A 20,265-nucleotide genomic window follows, 5' to 3' on the forward strand; every position below is an offset into this window, starting at 1 on the left:
AAAAAAATTGCAGTAAAATTTATGGAAAAAATAAATTAACAGTAGTATCAAGGACGGTGACATTTTGTTAAGTAAAAGTGAGAAAAGAATAATTTTTATCTAAACTTCTGTCTAATTAAATATTATTTATAATTTAAAAATTAATTACAAATAAACAAATAAGTTTTAAAGCAGTAATGTATGATGAATGAGATGGTCTCAGTATTGGAACCGTCTTTATTTTTGGCTAAATTATAAAAATTTTCTTGCACTTTAGTCTATGTCTCAATTACCTCCATATATTAAAAATTAGGATTAATTTCATACAAGTACCTACAAATATAGTGAACGACAAATTTATTTTTACAAAGTTCAACTTTCATGTATTATCTTTGCAGAAGTTCTGATATTTTCAAATGTGTCCTCTGATTTGTTACCGTTAGAAAACCGTTTATATTTTCAACTTTGACATCACGAATATATCTCTTCAAAAACCATAATAGTATAATATAAATGGGTAAAAATATCAAAAACTAATTAGGCTTAAGTATTTAATATATGGTTAACTAAATTTTTCTAACGAATTCTAACAATAGAGATATATTTGAAAACATCAGACCTTTTATAGCGACAATACATGAAAGTTGAACTTTGTAGGAACAAATTTGTCATTCACTATATTTACAGGGACCTATATGAAATTAACCCTAAGAATTATATCAATTTCTATTGTTACATTTTGCTATCATCTAACATAGATTTAAAAAATTTAAGAAATTAGCAAATTAGGTTGTAAAATTTTACCAAAATGAGCTGACATATCACATTATTTCGCATATCAATAGATATCCCATTTATAATTCAAAAATATATTAAAAAAATTTAGATAAAAAAATATTCTATTTACTAATACTATCAAAATTAATAATTTACTAATAAATCTATTCAATCTATAATTGTATTACTTATAGATAAATTTATTTGTAAATTTTTTTTTACGAAAGTGTATAGTCAAATTCAATAATTATCTTAAATAGCTAGGTTTATACGAGATAACAATAAAATATAGAAAAGTAATTAATGTAATTTTTATTTTTTTTATAGAAGGATAATTAATACAGACGCTAAATTGTAATAAGGCTTTTTTTTTTTTTTTTTTAAAGAAAAACTTCAAATACCACTCTTGTGGTTTCACACTTTCTCATTTTAGTGCCATGTGGTTTAAAGTGTATCAATTTAGTATCCCGTTGTTTTCTTTTTATTTTTTTATTATAGATTCCACTAATTTTTTTCGTTAAATTAGTAACAAATTTAAAACTAAAGGGTACTAAAGTGAATATTCGATAAACCTAGGTTGGGTATCTGTGTCACCTCCCGGATGTCACGTTTCCCGGGCGCGCCGACAAATCCGCCGTACACAAAAAAATTTTTCCTATATACGAAGCGTAACTGTACCTGTAACATATACAATACTACAACCAGTAGTATAGAGCTGCTCGAAAAAAAACTGATAAAAACATGAACAAGTTCTATATACATGCATACATACAGGTATACAAAAGCTCACCTAGCTAAATACAACAAGTATGTATAAGAAACTAAAAAACTAGCACTACCCGCAACTGGTAACCTCTCGAACAACAGCAACGGAGAAGGGCTCTAACTGGCAACGTCTTTACCACGATCAGTCTCCGAGGAAGCAGCAGTCGGAATAGTAGGCTCTGCAAAAATAGGATAACAACTGGGCGTGAGAACTACTGTAAAAACAAGTAGTCATCAGTGGGTGTCGCCCTCAACATCGTCGGTCCACCCACCAAGTTTACAGAAGGAAGCAAAGATAGTAGGAAAAGTTGAAAGAAATCTACAGTTAAATGCCACTACACTATCCTGCTCTACACTAACCAACTGTAAAAAAAGTCAATTCTGACCCAATCTCACTAGGACTATAAGCATATCCGTCCTTGGGACTGTGATCACACCCGTCCCGCCCGGTTGTGACTATACAGCTACCTCCATGCTAAGCAGTCAGTGGAGAGCGAGTCCAACCTGCACGAACGACACCAACGCAAAAGCACAGCGCCCGCCTCCGAAGTGGCACTCGTGGGAGCTACCCAACTAAGTATGCAAGCGTATTTCTGTCGAGCTCAATCCGGCTCACACCAGCCAAAGTCAAATAAATCGGGTCTAACTGGTTTAACAACTAACAGGTCACATGCGCTCGGCACAATCTGACGCCAAAACGGCGATATAGGCCCACCGTCAATCCCGACGGCACGCAACAGTCCGGAACAGTTTAAACGCTGCTGTAAAAATACACTCAGCATCTCAGTACGAGCGTAACTGAAATCTAAACTACCGAAAGTATCCGCTACGCCGATACTGTGACGATACAAAATAACAACGGCTCTAGAGCTAAATCCGGTAGTTTAAGCATGTGATAGGCTCGAATCGCAGGTTTTCTCCTAAGTCATATCCAAGTCCAACATGTGCAAGTAGATTTAGTAACACTAGGCTCTAGTTCAGATTTTTTGTAAAAGAAACACCAAATCCATGAATCGAGCAAATATGATATGCAAAAACAATTACAACGACACATACCGACTATCTCTATATACTTAGAAGACAAACCGATGATTAACCCACCTCAAACGCTAATCTCAATTCGGCGTGACGTCGAGAACGGCGGAATCGTACCCTCGTCGGGCCTCCTCGCGATGCTATGATGACGAACGTTCACTCGAATGGCACTGCGGCGCAACGTCGGCGAAACTCCCAACACCACCCGAGCTCTTCCATAATCGGCCAAGCTAGAGAGAGAGGGAAGGAGGCAGGGAAAGTAAGCTCTCTCAGCTCTTCTCACACCTGTATATAGCTGGGGGAAAAGGGTGATACGAACGAGACATGGCAAAGACAAATTTGCCCCTCACCTACCCTCGTGTACCGGTACACGGGCATTTGTACCGATACAGATGGCAACCCGAGAGCAGCTGCGCAGGTTCTGGCAAAGTATACTGTTACACCTTGATTGTTGTACCGGTACAAGAAATATACTGATTACAACTCGATGGTTGTACCGGTACAACAGGTAGAAAAACAGCCTTTTTCCACTTTACAATACTCACACCCTGCTTTCGCGTCGCAATGAGTCCGTTTAGCGTCTAATTCGCACCAACGCGACTCAGACTTATCCTGATACTCTCCAGAGCTGTTGACAAGTCTCAACAGCTGAACTCCAGGGATACCACAATCTGAAGTTTTTTATATATAATTTAACGAAATATTAACGAAAAAGCTAACGAAAAGATAAAAATAAAAATATAGGACACTAACTTGATACACTTTAAACTATAGGATACTAAAGTAAAAAAAAGTGCGAAAGCATAGAAATGTTATTTGAAGTTTATTTTTATTTTTATTTTTATTTTTTAATGGAGTGAGGGTTCTGACACGTGAGATTTAATTGTACACCCGGTGCAGGCACCTAGTTTCTGCGTACTCAACTCCTCCTCGGTCTCTTCCCCGTTATCCGCGCGCTTTCTCCTGAATCTCAAGCCACAAAAAAAAGGCACAAGATGCTGCTCTGCGCATCTCCCACCTCCGCCGCTCTCGCCTCACTCCGCCACCGCCTCCCACCACAAAAGCCCTTCGTCTCCTCTCACCCTAACCCTAACCCTAACCCTAACCCTAAACCTAGCCCCTCCCTAATCCGACCCTCCTCTCTCCATCTCCACAAACACCAAACCCCTCCCAAGAAACCACCACCACCACCTCACTCCGTGTCCACATCCGATGCTCTCAAAACCACCGCCGATGAGGTCGAAGATGACGAGGAAGAAGAAGAAGAGAAACAGGTAACAATCTCATCTTGAACTCGTCTAGCTCTTGTGGAGTGGCAGCTACAGATGGTGGCGAAGAAGACGATGAGTAATGCCATACCCACTGCTATAAAATTGTTTGAACTATTAAATTTGATGGAATTATCAACCAATTTGGTAAAGTCTCTAATTTATTTGGCTAAAATCACATGATTTCAAAATAATAATAATAATAATAAATCTTGTGGGGGTCTCAATAAATCTTTTTTCTTTTTAATTTTGTTAAAATTTATCTTTTTATAGAATTATCGATACCCTCGTTTGTTGTAACTAATCGTAGGTTAAAAATGTATGCCGCAACTATGAGCCATTCTGAAACATACCCCTCGACTTTATTATTATTATTATTATTATTTTTTGATTAACACGTGTTTAATTTCTAATGTTTTCGAGTCATTAATAGTTTATTAAAGTTAAAAATTTATTTAAATTTAATGATCCAACAAGCTATTGTCAGTTAATTAATCCAGTTTCATTTGCTACAGAGTTATTTAAACTATTAAATTTGATGAAATTAGAAATGTTGATAAAATCCCTAATTGTTTTTAGTTAAAGTCAATTCCAGAAAAGCTTAAATTTTGGGGAGTTTCAATCCACCAAAAAGAAAAAGAAAAGTTCACAGGGCTATGTCAGAATGATCTATAGTTGAGGAGTCTATATATTTTTCCCTTAATAGTAAACAACAAGATTTTTATTTTATTTTATTTTATTTATTTATACTCTCCAGGAACAGTCCCTTCAGACTCTATTTGAAAGATCACAGTTTGACAAGCTAGTTTTTCTGCTGCAATATGGTGCTGTTTTAGCCTCCGTAAGTCCAATATCTCATCAGTTTGTTTCCACCAACTAATTCCTTTATTTAATTTCTTTCCTTGATGTATAATTGAGATTTAAGTTAGAAAAATCAAGGGCGAATTGCACAACATGTTCGTAAATCAGTTGTGTTTCATTTTGATCCTTGAACTTTAAGTTGGGCATTCCGTATCTGAACTTTTGAGAGTGTTTCTTTTTAGTCCTTTCCTGGCCTATTGCTAGGGGGAAACATAATTGCGTCCAACTAGCGTGCTTGTGCATCTATGCACCGCACATCAGTTTGTCATTGATCTTGTTTCATATTTCAATCTTTACTACGATACAATTACTTAGAATAAGTGGTTTAATTGAAGTATTTCAGTATGAGATGATGGATAGAGAGGGCAGTGCACGGGTGTATGAATGCACTGGATGCAAGTGATTTTTTTTTTTTTTTTTTTTTTTTTTTTTTTGTTCCAATCACAGTTAGGGATGGGCATGGAATCGACCAAACCCTGGAACCAAACCGTACTGACAAATTTGATCCGTTTGAATTGCTTTTTTGTTTGGACTAAGAGAAGCACTTTCAGAAGTTTGGGTTAATTGAATATGCAACTTAGAAGTTCAAGGAACAAAGTAAAACTTGAGTAAAAGTTCACGGACTAGTAGCGCAATTTATCTAAAAATTCAGTTGGGTGTTATTCTCTGCTGTAGGTGGAGGCACCGACCGCATGGGCTGTGACCGGCAACAACAACGAAGATGATCTTGTGACGACGTTGATTTCCGCGGGAGTTATTGCATTTCTCTACTTCTTTGTTGCTCCAGTGAGCTAATGGCAACTAATACTCTTAAAATTTTTGTTATATGCTAATTTGCAAAAGAACCTCTTGCATTTTAACCCATGTTTCAATCATTCCCTGCTTGAAAATTGTATCAGTTTTAATTCTACACTCTACCATTTCTCATTTAGGTGATTTGGTCAAAAAAAAAAAAGGATAATTGTTGAATTTGACGCAAAACTTCACCATTATTTTATACCTTAACATTAATCTGAGCTCAAACTTAATGAAAGATTTAAAATTAATGACAAGAATCTCTTTCTCTGCTAAATCTGCCATAATAGGTTGTTTGTTGGGACAAATTGTTCAATTCATGTGATTCTACTCCATTGAACATAACCACCTTCATTTACCGACCTGTTTTCATGAAATTTTGCATCCGAATTTGAGAATCATCTCAAACTTATGGGTATACTTGGAATAGTCCCAAAGTGTAGTGTTAAATTGATGTAAACTTTTTATGCGCGGGTGGTACTTGAGACAGACTAGAGCGCAAGGGGTGATTTTTTGTAATTTAGTCCTGGTTACAAGCCAGAGTTCTTTCGTTAACTTTGATGCCCTCATTTATTGAACTGCAGCCCATCATCATGAACTGGATGAGGCTTAGATGGTACAAGCGCAAGTTCCTCGAGATGTTTTTACAATTCATGTGTGTATTCCTCTTCTTTCCAGGGTGAGAACAGCTCCAGTCACTACAGAAATAATTGCACTATATTTTTGTTGCTTTGTTTCTCTGAATGCTACTGAAAAACGAAGTAAAGAGATTGGAATATGAAATTTATGACTATTTCAATGAAAAGGAGAGTAAAGAGGTTTCAATTAGACTTAGAAGTATGATTTTTTGAGGCCAAGTCCTAACTTTAAGTTTTATTTTCATCGCTTTTGTGTCAAATGTCCTTCATATCTTTAATATTTTCGCATGCCTCACGGAGCGTTGCATAGTAATTCAAAATGTTTATTATAGGGAGTTTTAATACAATTCACTGCTCCAAAGTACTGTTCTCAACTTGGTAATTGCTGAAGAGTGCCACTAATTCATTTCTGTAACTTGAGACTATGTTGGTTGTGAATTGAAAAGGCGTTAACTAGAGTCGAGTGTTCTTTGAGATGTTTTATAAGGCTTTCTCTTGCTCTTGAGGCTCATATCACTGTGTGTGTGCGACATTACCAATTTAAATGGTGTAAATGTTATTTGTTATTTATTTATTTATTTATTTTTTGTATTGCATCTAGTTCATGTTGGTTCTCTGTATAACGCACGTCCTGGTACTTAGCCTGAGTTTCTTTATGAATGTAGGTTGATGCTATGGGCACCATTTCTCAACTTCAGGAAATTTCCAAGGGATCCAACCATGAAGTACCCCTGGTCTACTCCAAAGGATGATGTCCCATTGTACAAATCAAGATAATAGGGGTGTTTGGCTGTGCGTTTTGTGCGGCTTTTACGGTACGCTATCAACAGCGTGTTGTTTGGTTACTGCAGTAATGCTTGTGGTTATATGCACCATAGTTAAAAATGGAAAATTGGAGAAAGCTTCGAATTGGACTGAATATATATATATATATATATATATATATATATATAGTGAGACTACTATGCTATCGGAAGTACGGAGCCTTCCGTGCTTCCAGCTCGTTTTCGATGTTGCGGCTTTCGAATTGTCGATCGGCTCCGTTAAACTTGATCTAGAGTATTTGAAGTACCTAGAAAATAAATTTTATGATTTTACGATATCATTTGCCTAGTGAACGAAGGGGCTCAAAATCAACGGCTGAAAATAAAAATCTTACAAAATGTAATAATATGACATTAAAATTTTAAATCAAAGATATTGATCTTGTTTTATATAGTATAAAGAATTTTCTATCAAAATTTCACGTGATTTGGATATTTCTACACCGTTAAACTTGCAAACGGCTCACTACGGCCATTGAAATTTGTTGATTTTGAGCCCATTCGATTCACTAGGCAAATGGATAATCGTAAAATCATGAAAATTTAATTTTTTAGTGACTTCCAAATACTCTAGGATCAAGTTTAACGGAGCCGATCGACAATTTCGAAAGTCGGCAAAGTCGAAAACGAAGGCTTGGAAGCACGGAAGGCTCCGTCTTGCGATAGCATAGTAGCTATATATATATATATATATATATATATATATATATATATATATATATATATATATGTATGTGATCCTCCCATTATGTTCTTTTTCATGTGTATAAGAAATCTAGTATCATCTGCTATGATGGTTTTAATTGTTAATATAGTATTTTTAAGGGATCATTGCATATAATTTTCTGTAAACATGTTAAATAGCAAGTAAATTTTTACAAAATCTAAATTATCAAATTTATACTTTTCAAATGCATCTCTACTGTCGGTACATGTTAAATTTAGTTAATCATAGATAAAATACTTAACCTTAGCTAGTAAAGAAGTAAATTAACTGTTTTACCCCCCTCATGTGTTATTCTTCAGTTAATCTCATTAACTAACTAATGAGCTCTAATGGTCCTTAGTTGAAGACGATAGATATCGCTTCGGAGATGAACATTCGCATCCTCCACGAAATCCGGAGAGTAGTAGTAGAGAAGAGAAAAAGAGTGAAAAATGTGCCGGAGAGGAGATGGAGAAGAGGTTGCATCGATGGAGCATTGGTTGGATTTTCATTGAAAAGAAGATGAGTAATGGGGCTTTATTGAGGAAGAAGATGATTGTTAGGCTTTTTTAAGGAGGGCGTATATGCACACTCCTAATCGTGGGGACTCGTTGGAGGGATATGTTTGTTATGGAAAAATTATACTTTCACTTAGTACCTTTATTTTTTTGAGAAATAGGTAGCAAGCTACCTCCTTCATTCATTAAGCGAAATAAACTAAGCGTACATGATGAAGACAGCTAGGGCCTCTGAAAGAGCCGAAAAAATACAAGAAAGAAAATCTAAAATAAAGAACTCTACGCCTACCGATTAGATAAAGTAAACAAGAAAAAGGGGGTGGATAACGAAAAGGAAGAAGTGGGGACCCAGCATGGAAGAAGGGACAAGCAAGGGTCAAAGAGCTCCGTTCCAGGCATTGGTCAAAGAAGCGACACGTTCAAGAGCCCTGGTAGCATTGGGAAGCATCTCGCGGAAGATAGTGTTGTTGCGCTCAATCCAGACGACCCACCAGATTGCCGCTAAACGGGTTAAACTTTTCGATCTCGTGGCGGCATTTGGTATGTTAGATGTATCTGTCCATAGCCTCCGTACATCCCCGGCATCCGATTCGCTTGCATCTGAACCTTCGACACAAATACGGATGTATCTGACCAAGATACAGTCCCGGAACAGATGGTCGCGGGTTTCTCGAAAGAACACGCAAAAAATGCAAAACTGATCCACCAGGTAAAAAATAAACAACATCATAATATTTACAAATCAGAGGACAATATGAATGTCGCAGAATTTTTGAAAGGATAAATCTGATAACTTATATTTGATGGAAATTTTTTGCTGTTTAAGATGTTTACATGAAGTATGAAATTATTTGTATTTTTAAGTGTTCAGCTATTAACAGAGTGGACTACATATCCTTGTATATGCATATTAGGTTCTCCTCCACTTATATTATTTTGTTTTAGTAAATAAAATTAGAATTATTTGCAACTCACAGAGCCTGTCCACCTTCACAGGACCATGACACAATTTGGACACGGCGATTTGACAGTTTTCGAAAAGTTAGGACACAAATACAATATGTGATATAATATTATATATTTATTATATATAAAGTATTAATATAAAATATTACTAACAACATGTATAAACATTTGAAACCCATAAAAACTAATTAATTGTTCAATTAATTAATCAAATACCTAGACATTGTTTGACATTTCTGTCAAAGATGGAGTCCAAACTAAATTATAATTATACCAAATAAACAAAGAAGGGGTCAAATAAGAACAGCTCAAAAACTTATAAATTAAGTTAAAACTGGGGAAGTTTATATATAAATAAGATAAAATTTTCATTGATAGTTTACATATTTTAAGAACACAATTTTTCACTATACATAATTATTTATAATATCTAAAAAAAAATTATATTCATTCATTAGAAAATTAAAATATTTATCACCTTCAATTACATATACATAGAAGAAAATAAATAAATAAATAATATATTTTTTTTTAATGAGATGATGCGTGGAACGTGTGTTCATGATATGTTCGCGTCAAACACGAGTCCAACATGGACAGTTGGACACGTGTGTGTCCGACATAGATATGCGGGGACTTATAAAAGTGCCCCTGATACAATATTGTCGGATCGTTGGCGCTGACCATTAATCCCAAAAACTCGAGCGGTTAGAAATACGCAACCAATTCACTTAAAGCGTACAGATACAGCGTCCACGGATCTCNCCCAAAAACTCGAGCGGTTAGAAATACGCAACCAATTCACTTAAAGCGTACAGACACAGTACCCACGGGTCTCGATTGCGAGTCGCCCCACTCAACCTCACGTCACTTCAAACATGATTAGTCTCAACCCAGCCTCACGCCATTTCGAACATGACTTGGCCCACATAGCCTTTCGTTACAGAACAACATGCTGGTCCATTTAAGCCAACAAATGCTAAAATTATTAAGTAAAAAAAAAAACTCTAACTAAATAGAAAAATTTAAATTTTGTTTAAAAAAGTCAAGGGGTGTCGGGTGTCAATCAAAATGCTTTTGAGGAATAAATTGAATAAATTGCACGACTAGTCCGAACTTCTATCCCAAGTTTTATTGCGGATTTTGAAATTTTTAATTCGACTTCCAAGATCCTAAATTTTCATTACTATTTGACTTTAATCCTTTTAGATTTCAACAAAATATTTTGTTTGCCCTTACTTTGGATTGGAAATTTTTGCTGGCATTAGTTCATCGATTGTGCATTTGTGCACGACGAACCCATGGAACATGTACTGCTCATTTCATATTTTTATTTTTGACAACTTATTTTTAAATTGAGAAAAAATTATAGTTGAATAGATAATAAGATTGAAATATGAGGGTCATTTTGCTTAAAAAATTTGCCGGCACGGGAGATATGGGCCCATGAGGAGGGAGCGGAGGAGAAAGAGATGGGGTGTTTAAGGTATAAAAGTATTTTGATTAGTTTTTCAAAAAATCAATTCGAATCTGTGAAAATAAAAAAATTGATCAAATGGTGCAAAAATACAAAACTAATGAATTTTATGCAAAATTGCGAAATACGAGTTGAGGATAATGAATTGATAAATATATATAGTATAGTATATAAATATAGAGATGCACAAGATACAAATAATAATTTAGTTTTTTAATAGTAGGTGTGTATAAAAATAAAGTAAAATTCTTTTTAGAGTCATATATCAAACTTGAAAGTGAAACATAGCAATGTCACAATCGAAAGGATATTAGTGCGAAAATCTTAGATTTACGGAATGCTTAACGTAAAATTTGTCGTAGCATCTAGAGTAAAGTTTTCATTCTATATATGCCAATTAATTAGTAACAACATTTGAATTTCCGAAGAAGTCCCAAGGATTATCTTTATATTTTATTAACACTAAGCCTGCGTTTCGAATTGCGGGGAGATTGCATTACGTATAGTGAGAAACGACGATGAATAAATATTCTGTTTGTTTCCGTACTTAATATTGTATTTTGTATATTGCTGTTAGTCGGTTACGATATATTTTCTGCGGTCCCATCGGAGAATATAGAAATATATCCCTATATACTTTTTCTCAACTCTATTTTATCTAATATTGTTAGGCTTAGTTTGGTATTAAGGTGGATCTAACGCTATTAGATAGAATAGAGTTGAGAAAAAGCATATAAGGATATATTTCTGTATTAGGACCGCAGAAAATATATCTGTTAGGCTTAGTTTTGTATTAAGGTGGATCTAAATTTATTAGATAGAATGGAGTTGAGAAAAAGCATATAGGGATAAGATTTTGCGTTCTCCGATAGAACTGCAGAACATATATACTAACCGCAAACAGCGTATTTTTTCATTGTCGTTTCTCACCACACATAACGCAATATCCCCGCAATCTCAAATAAAGCCTTAGATAAATCTCAATACCAAACTAAGCCTAAAATAATTTGTGATTATGAGATGAGGGCATTCGAGCTCCGACTTTTTAGGAAAACTGTTAAGAGATAATACTTACTTTAACTCAGTATCTAATTAGTTAAGATTTATTTTATTTGTAATTGAGTCAAAGTTGAGTTACAGTACGATTCTATATTAGTTTTAATTATATGAATTTTATATCTAAGATAGCTAACTTAGAGTACGGCTGGCAAATGAGCAACCGGCTCGTGTTCGGCTCGATATTCGGCTCGCCAGAGCTCGGCTCGAAATTAAATGAGTCGAACTTAAACAAAAAAAGATTTGAAATTCATTTCAAGCCGAGTTTGAGTATTACTCGATTCGCTCGAATTAGACTCAAAAAGGTCGAATATATATATATATATATATATATATATATATATATATATAGAGAGAAGAGGAAGAGAGACGAGAAGAGAGGAGAGAGAGAGAGAGAGTTGAACTCAAGAATACTATCGTGAATAAACGAGCCGCGTTTTAACCGATTTAGTTTTTGATGATAGAACTTCCAAATTGACGATCGCTCTGTTAAATATGGATCAAATCATTTAAACTACCTAGAAATACAATTTCAACGCACTTTCGATATTGATTCTTTTATCCCATAAATGAACAGAAAAATAAATGGCTGAAAATGAATATCTTTAAAAAATGATGAATAGAAGTCTGTAAATCAGATCAAGAGTATAGAACTGTTTAAATAGTTTAAAGAATTTTTAACAAAAATTCAATTGATTTGAATATCTTTACGCCGTTAAACGAGAAAACGCCTCTTATCGACCATTAAAATTACAAGTTTTGAAACCCTTTGATTTTACGCAAATGAGTCGAAAAGATTTGAAATTTGATTTTATAACACTTCAAGTGGTATATGATCATATTCAACGAGCGCGATCGTCATTTGAAGCTCTATCATCGAAAACAAATCGGTAGTAAAACGGCTTCGTTTACTACCGATAGTATTCTAGCAAAACTCTCTCTCTCTCTCTCTCTATATATATATAATTAAAAAATATATAAATAAAATATATTTTAATTACATATAGACTGAGTGAGTAATTTGAATTTCGTTAAAATTGGATCAATATTATTGGCCCATAAAACCAAACTCAATATGCCAACAAAACAATAAAATTTTACTAAATTTACACTCTTACACTCTTTCTTTCACTAAATTCTCTCTCTCTCTCTCTCTCTCTCTCTCTCTCTCTCTCCCCAAGCGGTCAAAGCCTAAAGCTTTTAAGTTACCAAGTAACAGCACGCGCTCGTTGTTGCCTATCTCGCCATTAGTTGTGTGCTTCAGAAAATATATAAAATATTTTTAAGATAAAAATATTATTTGTACAAAATTTTGATTTTAGTTATATATGATTGTATAGTTTAATTCAATATTTACTTATATAATTTATTCATTTTTTGACCGTATAGATGAAAAAAAATAATATGGAAATTGAAGGTGGGAGAGAAGATATAGAGCCTGAAAAGATTAAATATTCAACTCATAAGTTATTTTTTTTATATTATAATACCGTACTTTATATAATTATTTTACATTTTGAACTATTAGATATATTTTTATATTAAGTTGTAAATAATATTTTATACAAATTAAACTATTGATCGTATGATGTTGAGAAATTAAGCGGCTCGTTTAGTGTTCAAGCTTGTTCAACTCAAAATTAGGCTCACTTGAGTTTGACTCGAATTAATTTGAAGCCAAGTTTGAGCCTAAATTTAGACTCGAAATTAATTTCAAGCCGAATTTAAGCTGAGATAAACTCGGTCGAGCGCCGCTCGTTTCCACCCCTAACTTAGAGTGTGTATATCGGTCAGTTTGTACAATAAGTCAATATATATATAAATATTGGTAATAGGCAGCTCAATTAATCAGGTTGAGGCGGACTAAGGTGTACCTCCCGTTTAGTGCATAAGAGCAACATGAGTGTGTCATTCAGCAGAAATTCTAGTATGTAGCATCCATATCATATTATTCTTGTCGCCGGCCAATAATAATACGGCAGCTCATTTAAGAGGAGATTAAAAACTATCGCCAAATCTCGTATCAATTACTAATAATTGAAATATAGATAATATTGTGTATCATCGTATTGAACTATTGAAGACTTTTTCAAGATCTATTTTTTTTTTTCGCCGAGTATAAATAGAGTTTTTCTTTTCACAAAAGAAAAAAAGCTAGGGAATGCGCTGTAATTAGACAATAAAAAAAGGTATATGGCAGATAATGTTAAAATAAAAAGCAAAATAGATTAGAAGAGTTATGCAGATAATAATGTTGAAAAAAGCAAGGGAGACCAAAAAAAAAAAAAAAAAAAGCCTAGCGGTGGTGCGGCGGTGATGAGACCAATCAAGATTTAGTTTGGTATTGAAGTCTATCTAACGCTATTAGATAGAATAGAGTTGAGAAAAAGCATATAAAAATATACTTCTGCGTTTTTCGATGAAATTGTAAAAAATATATTGTAACCGACTAATCATAATAAACGAAACGTAATATTATGTACGAAAATAAATAGGATATTTTTCTTCTTATCGTACGTAACGCAATCTTTCCGCAATCTCAAACGAAGCCCAAGTTATCTTATAAATATCAGGTCAATTTTACAGTCCATTCTAAATTTCATAATAAGTGTTAATTAGTTTGTTTTCTTTTGTTTTCGTTTGCTTCGTGTGTTTTTTTTTCCCACTTCATGGCTGCAGGACCCACTACTCGAGTTCGAGTCCTCATCATCATACTCGCCCTCGGCGGAGCCTCCGCCGTGCTCCCCTCTGCATTCCGATTGGTTGCTGCCGCCAATGCTGGCGGCGGAAGTCCGGCCCGCTCTATTCTCGCCGCCGCGTTCTGCGCTCTTGGACTCTCTATTCCGGTGGCTGCCTTCATTCTCGGGCTGCACTTACTTTGCCTCCACTTCCTCGCGGAGGCGAAAGTGCCCACGCTGCTGGTCGTCCTCGCGGTGGCGGACGTGCCCACGCCGCTGGCCTCCGCGCCGGTGGTGGACGGCCTGGCGGCGGTGACTCTCACAGTGGCGATGGCGACGATGCTCCTCGGAGCGGCCCTCTTCTCGCTAGGATTTTAGTGCCTATAGATCAATCGATCGGTCGGTCTTCGAATAAAGCTTTTGTTTTCGGGTGCAGTAGTCTTCGTGTTCGTCTTCTGTTGCTCTTACACTTCCCTCACTTTTTTCATACTGCTTTAATCCATTCCATTCCATTCTCTGATGTATAGTTGTCTCTGCAAAGTCGTCGTAATGGTTCGGATATAATAAAAGATAGGATTCGCTTCGTGTCTCTCAATTTTGACAGATTTTTCTTCCTTTTGATTGCTTGGGTTTCTGCCGTATCCGTTTTTAATTATGTAATTTTAATCGAATTTGGGATTTATTTGCTGCTGTTACCCTGGTTTTAGTTAAATTTATGTTGCTTTAATCCGGATCTATAGGAATGTGGGAATTTATTGATCCCACCAGATGTTTTATTTAAACGTAGCTGTTGAGTCTTTGAATGAGGAAATTTTTGCCAAAGTTCACGCTGCGGCTGCTGCTTCTTCTTCTTCTGCTGTAGTTTGTGAAAAAATTGGATCTCGCAGAGAGAGAGAGAGAGAGCGCGTAGCATGGAAAAATCTACTGCTTCTCCTCCTGTACGGTTTCCTCTGGTTTGCGCTAAAACCTCCTTTCAGGAATAATATCTCATTTCAAAACTTCAAAAATATCTTATTTACTTTTTTTTTCTTTTCAATATATCTCTCATATATTACTTTGTTATTCCAAAATATATTGCAGTTATTATCTATTAAGTTAGGTTAAACATGAATTAAATATCTACTAGAGTTAAAAAAAAAAAATCAAAATATCTCTTTTGCCCTTAACTTGAGGATAAATAAAAAATATTGGTAATGATAGAAGGATATATTTAAAAAGATAAAAAATCAAAATATTTTTTCTGCACCCTAATTTAAGAGCAAATAATAAAAGTCGGTGATGGTGGAAGGGTATATATTTAAAAAGACAAAATAGTAACTTCATACAAATAATAGTTATTGCTAATACTCCAATAACAAAACTCAACTTTAGAAGTATATTTGAAATAGGTTGGAACATAAAAAAATATATTTTTAATATTAGCCTTTCAAGAGGAATAATAAATTAGAAAGTCGAAAATTTTTCAAAAATATATAAGCAATTGGCCCTTATTTTTAATTACTTGCTTGCTTGCGGTACTCTATGTTGTGCTTGTGCGTTTTCCATTCTAGTTTTGGGGAATCGATTTGCTTGTGCTTTTTCCCTTCCCGTTTAGGGGAATCGATTTGTTGGCGTTCTCTGCCGATTTATATTGTGCAATTTGCTTTTCTTTTTTTTTTTTCCTACTTTTTTTTTGTCTTTATAATTATTCTTCGTTCTTTCAAACATTTTTGTAATTTTTCCTGGACCAATTTTCCTTCAAATAGTTCACCAAGTGGAGGGACACAACAAGTTTTCGTCGAGAAAGTTTTGTACTTCGTGTAATGTACTTTATACATAATATATTATTTCGATTTAAGTTTTTCTTTGAAATTTTAAGGTTGTAATAGAGAATAAATTTTGTAGCGCCCCATAAGAGAGTTATTTTTTTTTCCTTTTAAGTCAGAAACACACTATATTCTGGAATTGGAGGCCATATTATGAAATAAGCCCCTATATCTTCTTTATATTACGGAATTGACTTCTTGATTTTTTTTTTTTTTTTGATGTGAGGATTTAAGGCAATAAATTTAGGATCTTACTAAATTTAACAGTAATTTTGTTAAGTTTAAGAGTTCTCTTTATTTTTGATAAGAAAATTAATCAATTAACGTCTAAAAGATAAATAGAGCAAATAAATTTAACTAGAATTAACCTCAGTTTTAACTAGCTAGAATAACTCAAATAATGGGCACTGTTTGGATTAGGAATAAGGGGAGGGATAACCCCTTATCCCCCCTTATTACCCAAACGCAAATATTTTACTCGAGAATAGTAATTTTCAGGTACCTAAAATAAGCTGGTATAACTATCCCACCAACACATCCATTTTCTATATATAACTATCCACTATTTTTCTCATTCCATATTATCTATCCAAACGCTATTTTTTACTAATTTTCATTCAAACGCTATTTTTTTTATTCTCATACTTGTACTTATCCCTGTAATAACTAGTTCTTGCTTATACCCCAACCAAGCGAAGCCTGGTCTCGACACATGTTTACCAAAAGTAAACCAAAAAATAGAGAATAATAAAAGTATATATTAGTCATTTTTATTTTTCTATTTTCTTTCGTCCGCTGTTCAAATGTGATGCAATCTTGAGGTTTAGATGCAGACAATTATTTTCCTTAACTTGAGGCTGCTCTGAATAGACAAGTAGGAAGTACTTTTCTGAACCACAAAAGGATAATTATTTTGACTCATGTCGATGGTGTTTTAGCAAACAAAGATTTCAATATATTATAGACTAAATAAATCTGCTTTATGACTTCTTTAGGTTGTGTTTATGAAAATGCTGTGACAGGGAATGAATTGCAAGAATTGGTTAATTTATCCAAACCTCATGAAAGAATGATTCAATGAAGTGCAATTTTGAGTAGCGGTATTAGGAGTAGGTCTTGTGTGCTATTAGAAATACGGAGATTTTCGTACTTATAAGCCCTTTTTCTGTGTCGGAGCTTTCGAATCGACGAATGGCTTGTGACGCCCCAACTTCCCAGGGGGTCACCCATCCTAGGACTACTCCCGTCCTAGCACGCTTAACTCTCTTAACCTCTTGGGCTTTGCCACCACCCAAAATGCTTAAGCCGGGTTAAGAGTTTAGCCCTATTATATCTTATATATAGGACTATCTGGGGTCTCACATGGCTCCATTAGGCTTGATCTAGTTTATTTAAAATATCTAGAAAATAAATTTTGCGATTTTTTATTATTGTTTATCTAGCAATCGAAATGATTCAAAATCAACGACTAAAAATAAAAATCTCACAAAAAGTGGTGATATAACACTAAAATTTTCGATCAAAAATATTATTGATCTTGCAATAAATAGTATAAAGAATTTTTATCAAATTTTATTTGATTTGAATACTTTTACACCGTTAAACTTACAAAAAATATACATCAATCATTAAAAATTGTTTATTTTGAACCCTTCGATAGTTAGGTAAATGATATCAAAAAATTACAAATTTTTTTTAAAAAAATACTTCAAGTATGCTAGATCAAGTCTAATAGAGTCGATCGTCGATTCGAAAGCTTCATCATCGAAAACGACTTAGGAGCACAGAAGCTTCCGTGCTCCTACTAGCACACAAGACCTAGTCGTGGTATTAGAACTATTGTACTATATTTAGTTTCCTCAAGCGCATCTCTATAGAGCAGAAGTAGAAAGATCAAACTGAAACTCTGCGGAAAAAAAAAAAAAAAGAAAAAAAAGAAAAAAAAAGAACTTCAAAGTCTCATTTTAGCTTCCCACTATTATATAACTTTTTCGTACTCAATTGGAGATGGTTATAACCGAAAACAGAAACAAATGTGAGATCAAAGAATTACTTAGTTCTTACCACAAACCGGAATAAAAGGCATTGCTAAATTATCTAAAACTCTCCAAGTGAATTAATGTTGCAAATACAATACTTGTAGAAGAGTTAAACTGAACCGGAAAGAAAGGTTCTTTTTTTTTTTTTTTTCACGCTCACCAACATTGTGAAAAATAGCATGAAGGCTTCATTGTGAGTGTTTCGGATTTCTAATTTGAAATTCCCATTTATGTTGAAGATTAAGATACTAATCAAAGATTAGTATGATTTTGCGAGATCTCATGTAGGTCTATATATAAAATAAAATAGGGCTAAAATTTTTAATCCGGCTATAGCATTTAGGACAGTGACTAGATTCAAGAGGTTTAGAAAGTTAAGCGTGCTAAAACTAGAGTAACCCTAGAATAGGTGATTCCCCAAAAAGTTGGGGTATCATAGTAGGTATCAGAATCAATTAACAGCCGGAAGTGTGAGATGAATCTTGACTGAATCAAGTTATACAGTGAGGAGAGTAAGTCTCTCGTATTGATGACTGTGATGGATAGAACGCGACTTTCCCATAAGGTCGGTTAAGGTTAGCAAGACGAATCTCACATCATTTGATACTTGTGAGTCTAAACCTGACGTTGACGTAGGATGGGTGATCCTCTGAAAAGTAGGGCGTCATATATTTCAAGTAATTTGGATTAAAATAAGGAGGTCATCGGCATATAGAGACAACTTCACACTGTCAAATAGAAAAATATAGCTGCAGTAGCCCGAGCGGCACAACCAAAAAAAAAAAAAAAACATATTAATTAATTATTTGTATCTTCAACTATTTTATATTTATAACAAACGTTCAAACTAGTCAATTCTTTTTCTACATCAAATTTTTTGAAAGAAGCACAATGGATTTTACCAATTTCATCCTTACATCAGGAATCACAATGGTAGTACTAATAATTGTGTGGTTGGAAAATATATATATATATATATATATATATATATAGGGTTCGGCTACTATACTATTATGAGTACGATCGCCCTCGTATTCATAAGTTGTTTTCGATGATAGAGTTTCCGAATCGACGATCCACACCGTTAAACGTTATTTACAGTATTTAAAACTTCTAGAAATCAAATTTTATCATTTTTCGACATCATTTACCTAACGATCAAGAGGTCACAAATTTGACAACTTTTAACAGCCGGTATGGAATACTTGCTACTTTAACGGTGTAAAAGAATCGAAATTTGTTGAATTTTTAATAGAAAATTCTATTCACTACATAGATAAAGATCAATAACTCTGATCTTGAATTGAATGATCCGATCATCCTTTTTAGGACGTCGTTTGATTTTGACTGTTCATTTTATGCCCATTTGATAGACTTTATTATGATTTCGAAAATTTACGAAATTATTTTCTAGAAGTTTCGAATACTCTAGATCATATTTAACGGAGTGGATTGTCGATTCAGAAACTCCATCATTGAAAATAACTTATGAGTACGAGGGCTTCAATACTCATAATAGTATAGTAGCCATGGCCTATATATATATATATATATATATATATATATATATATATATATATATATATNTATATATATATATAATTAGGCTACTATACTATCTATAGTACCGGAGCTCCGGTACTATAGTCTTATTTTCGATTTTAGAGAGTTCAAATTAATGATCTACACCGTTAAATATGATCTAGAGTATATGAAGTTCTTAGTAATAAAATTTTAGTTTTTTTCGACATCGTTTACTTAGTAAATAAATTATGTCAAAATAGACGGTGAAAATTGAATAATCTTTAAAATTTGAGTATAGGACTTTTAAATTCAAGATCAAGAATGTTAATCTTAATATAGATAGTTTAAAGTATTTTCTATCAAAATTTGAAGAAATTTAGATTCTTCTACACCGTTAAACTCAAACTCACTATAGTAGCCATTGAAAATTGACAATTTTAAAATGATTTGATCATAAAGTAAACTATGTCGAAAAAATATAAAATTTTATTTCTAAAAACTTTAAATATCCTAAATCAGTTTTAACGGTGTGGATCGTTGATTTGATCACCCTA

At 33.9% G+C, this 20,265-nt stretch overlaps 1 protein-coding gene across 1 annotated transcript; it reads left to right on the top strand.

Annotated features, from left to right (window-relative positions):
• Positions 3,498 to 7,027, top strand: LOC109712197. Its single transcript, XM_020235630.1, has 5 exons — positions 3,498 to 3,830; positions 4,582 to 4,665; positions 5,361 to 5,471; positions 6,065 to 6,159; positions 6,784 to 7,027. The coding sequence occupies exons 1-5, from the start codon at positions 3,552 to 3,554 to the stop codon at positions 6,893 to 6,895; spliced, it is 681 nt and encodes a 226-aa protein (XP_020091219.1). The 5' UTR covers positions 3,498 to 3,551; the 3' UTR covers positions 6,896 to 7,027.

This window comes from Ananas comosus, linkage group 6 (assembly GCF_001540865.1).
Source record: "Ananas comosus cultivar F153 linkage group 6, ASM154086v1, whole genome shotgun sequence".
NCBI lineage: Eukaryota > Viridiplantae > Streptophyta > Magnoliopsida > Poales > Bromeliaceae > Ananas > Ananas comosus.

Excerpts from the sequence above, each read along its gene's own strand:
- LOC109712197 (XM_020235630.1), top strand. The coding sequence starts at position 3,552 with ATGCTGCTCTGCGCATCTCCCACCTCCGCCGCTCTCGCCTCACTCCGC. Across the intron at positions 3,831-4,581 it reads AAGAAGAAGAAGAGAAACAG|GAACAGTCCCTTCAGACTCT; the intron begins GTAACAATCTCA and ends TATACTCTCCAG. Across the intron at positions 6,160-6,783 it reads GTATTCCTCTTCTTTCCAGG|GTTGATGCTATGGGCACCAT; the intron begins GTGAGAACAGCT and ends TTATGAATGTAG.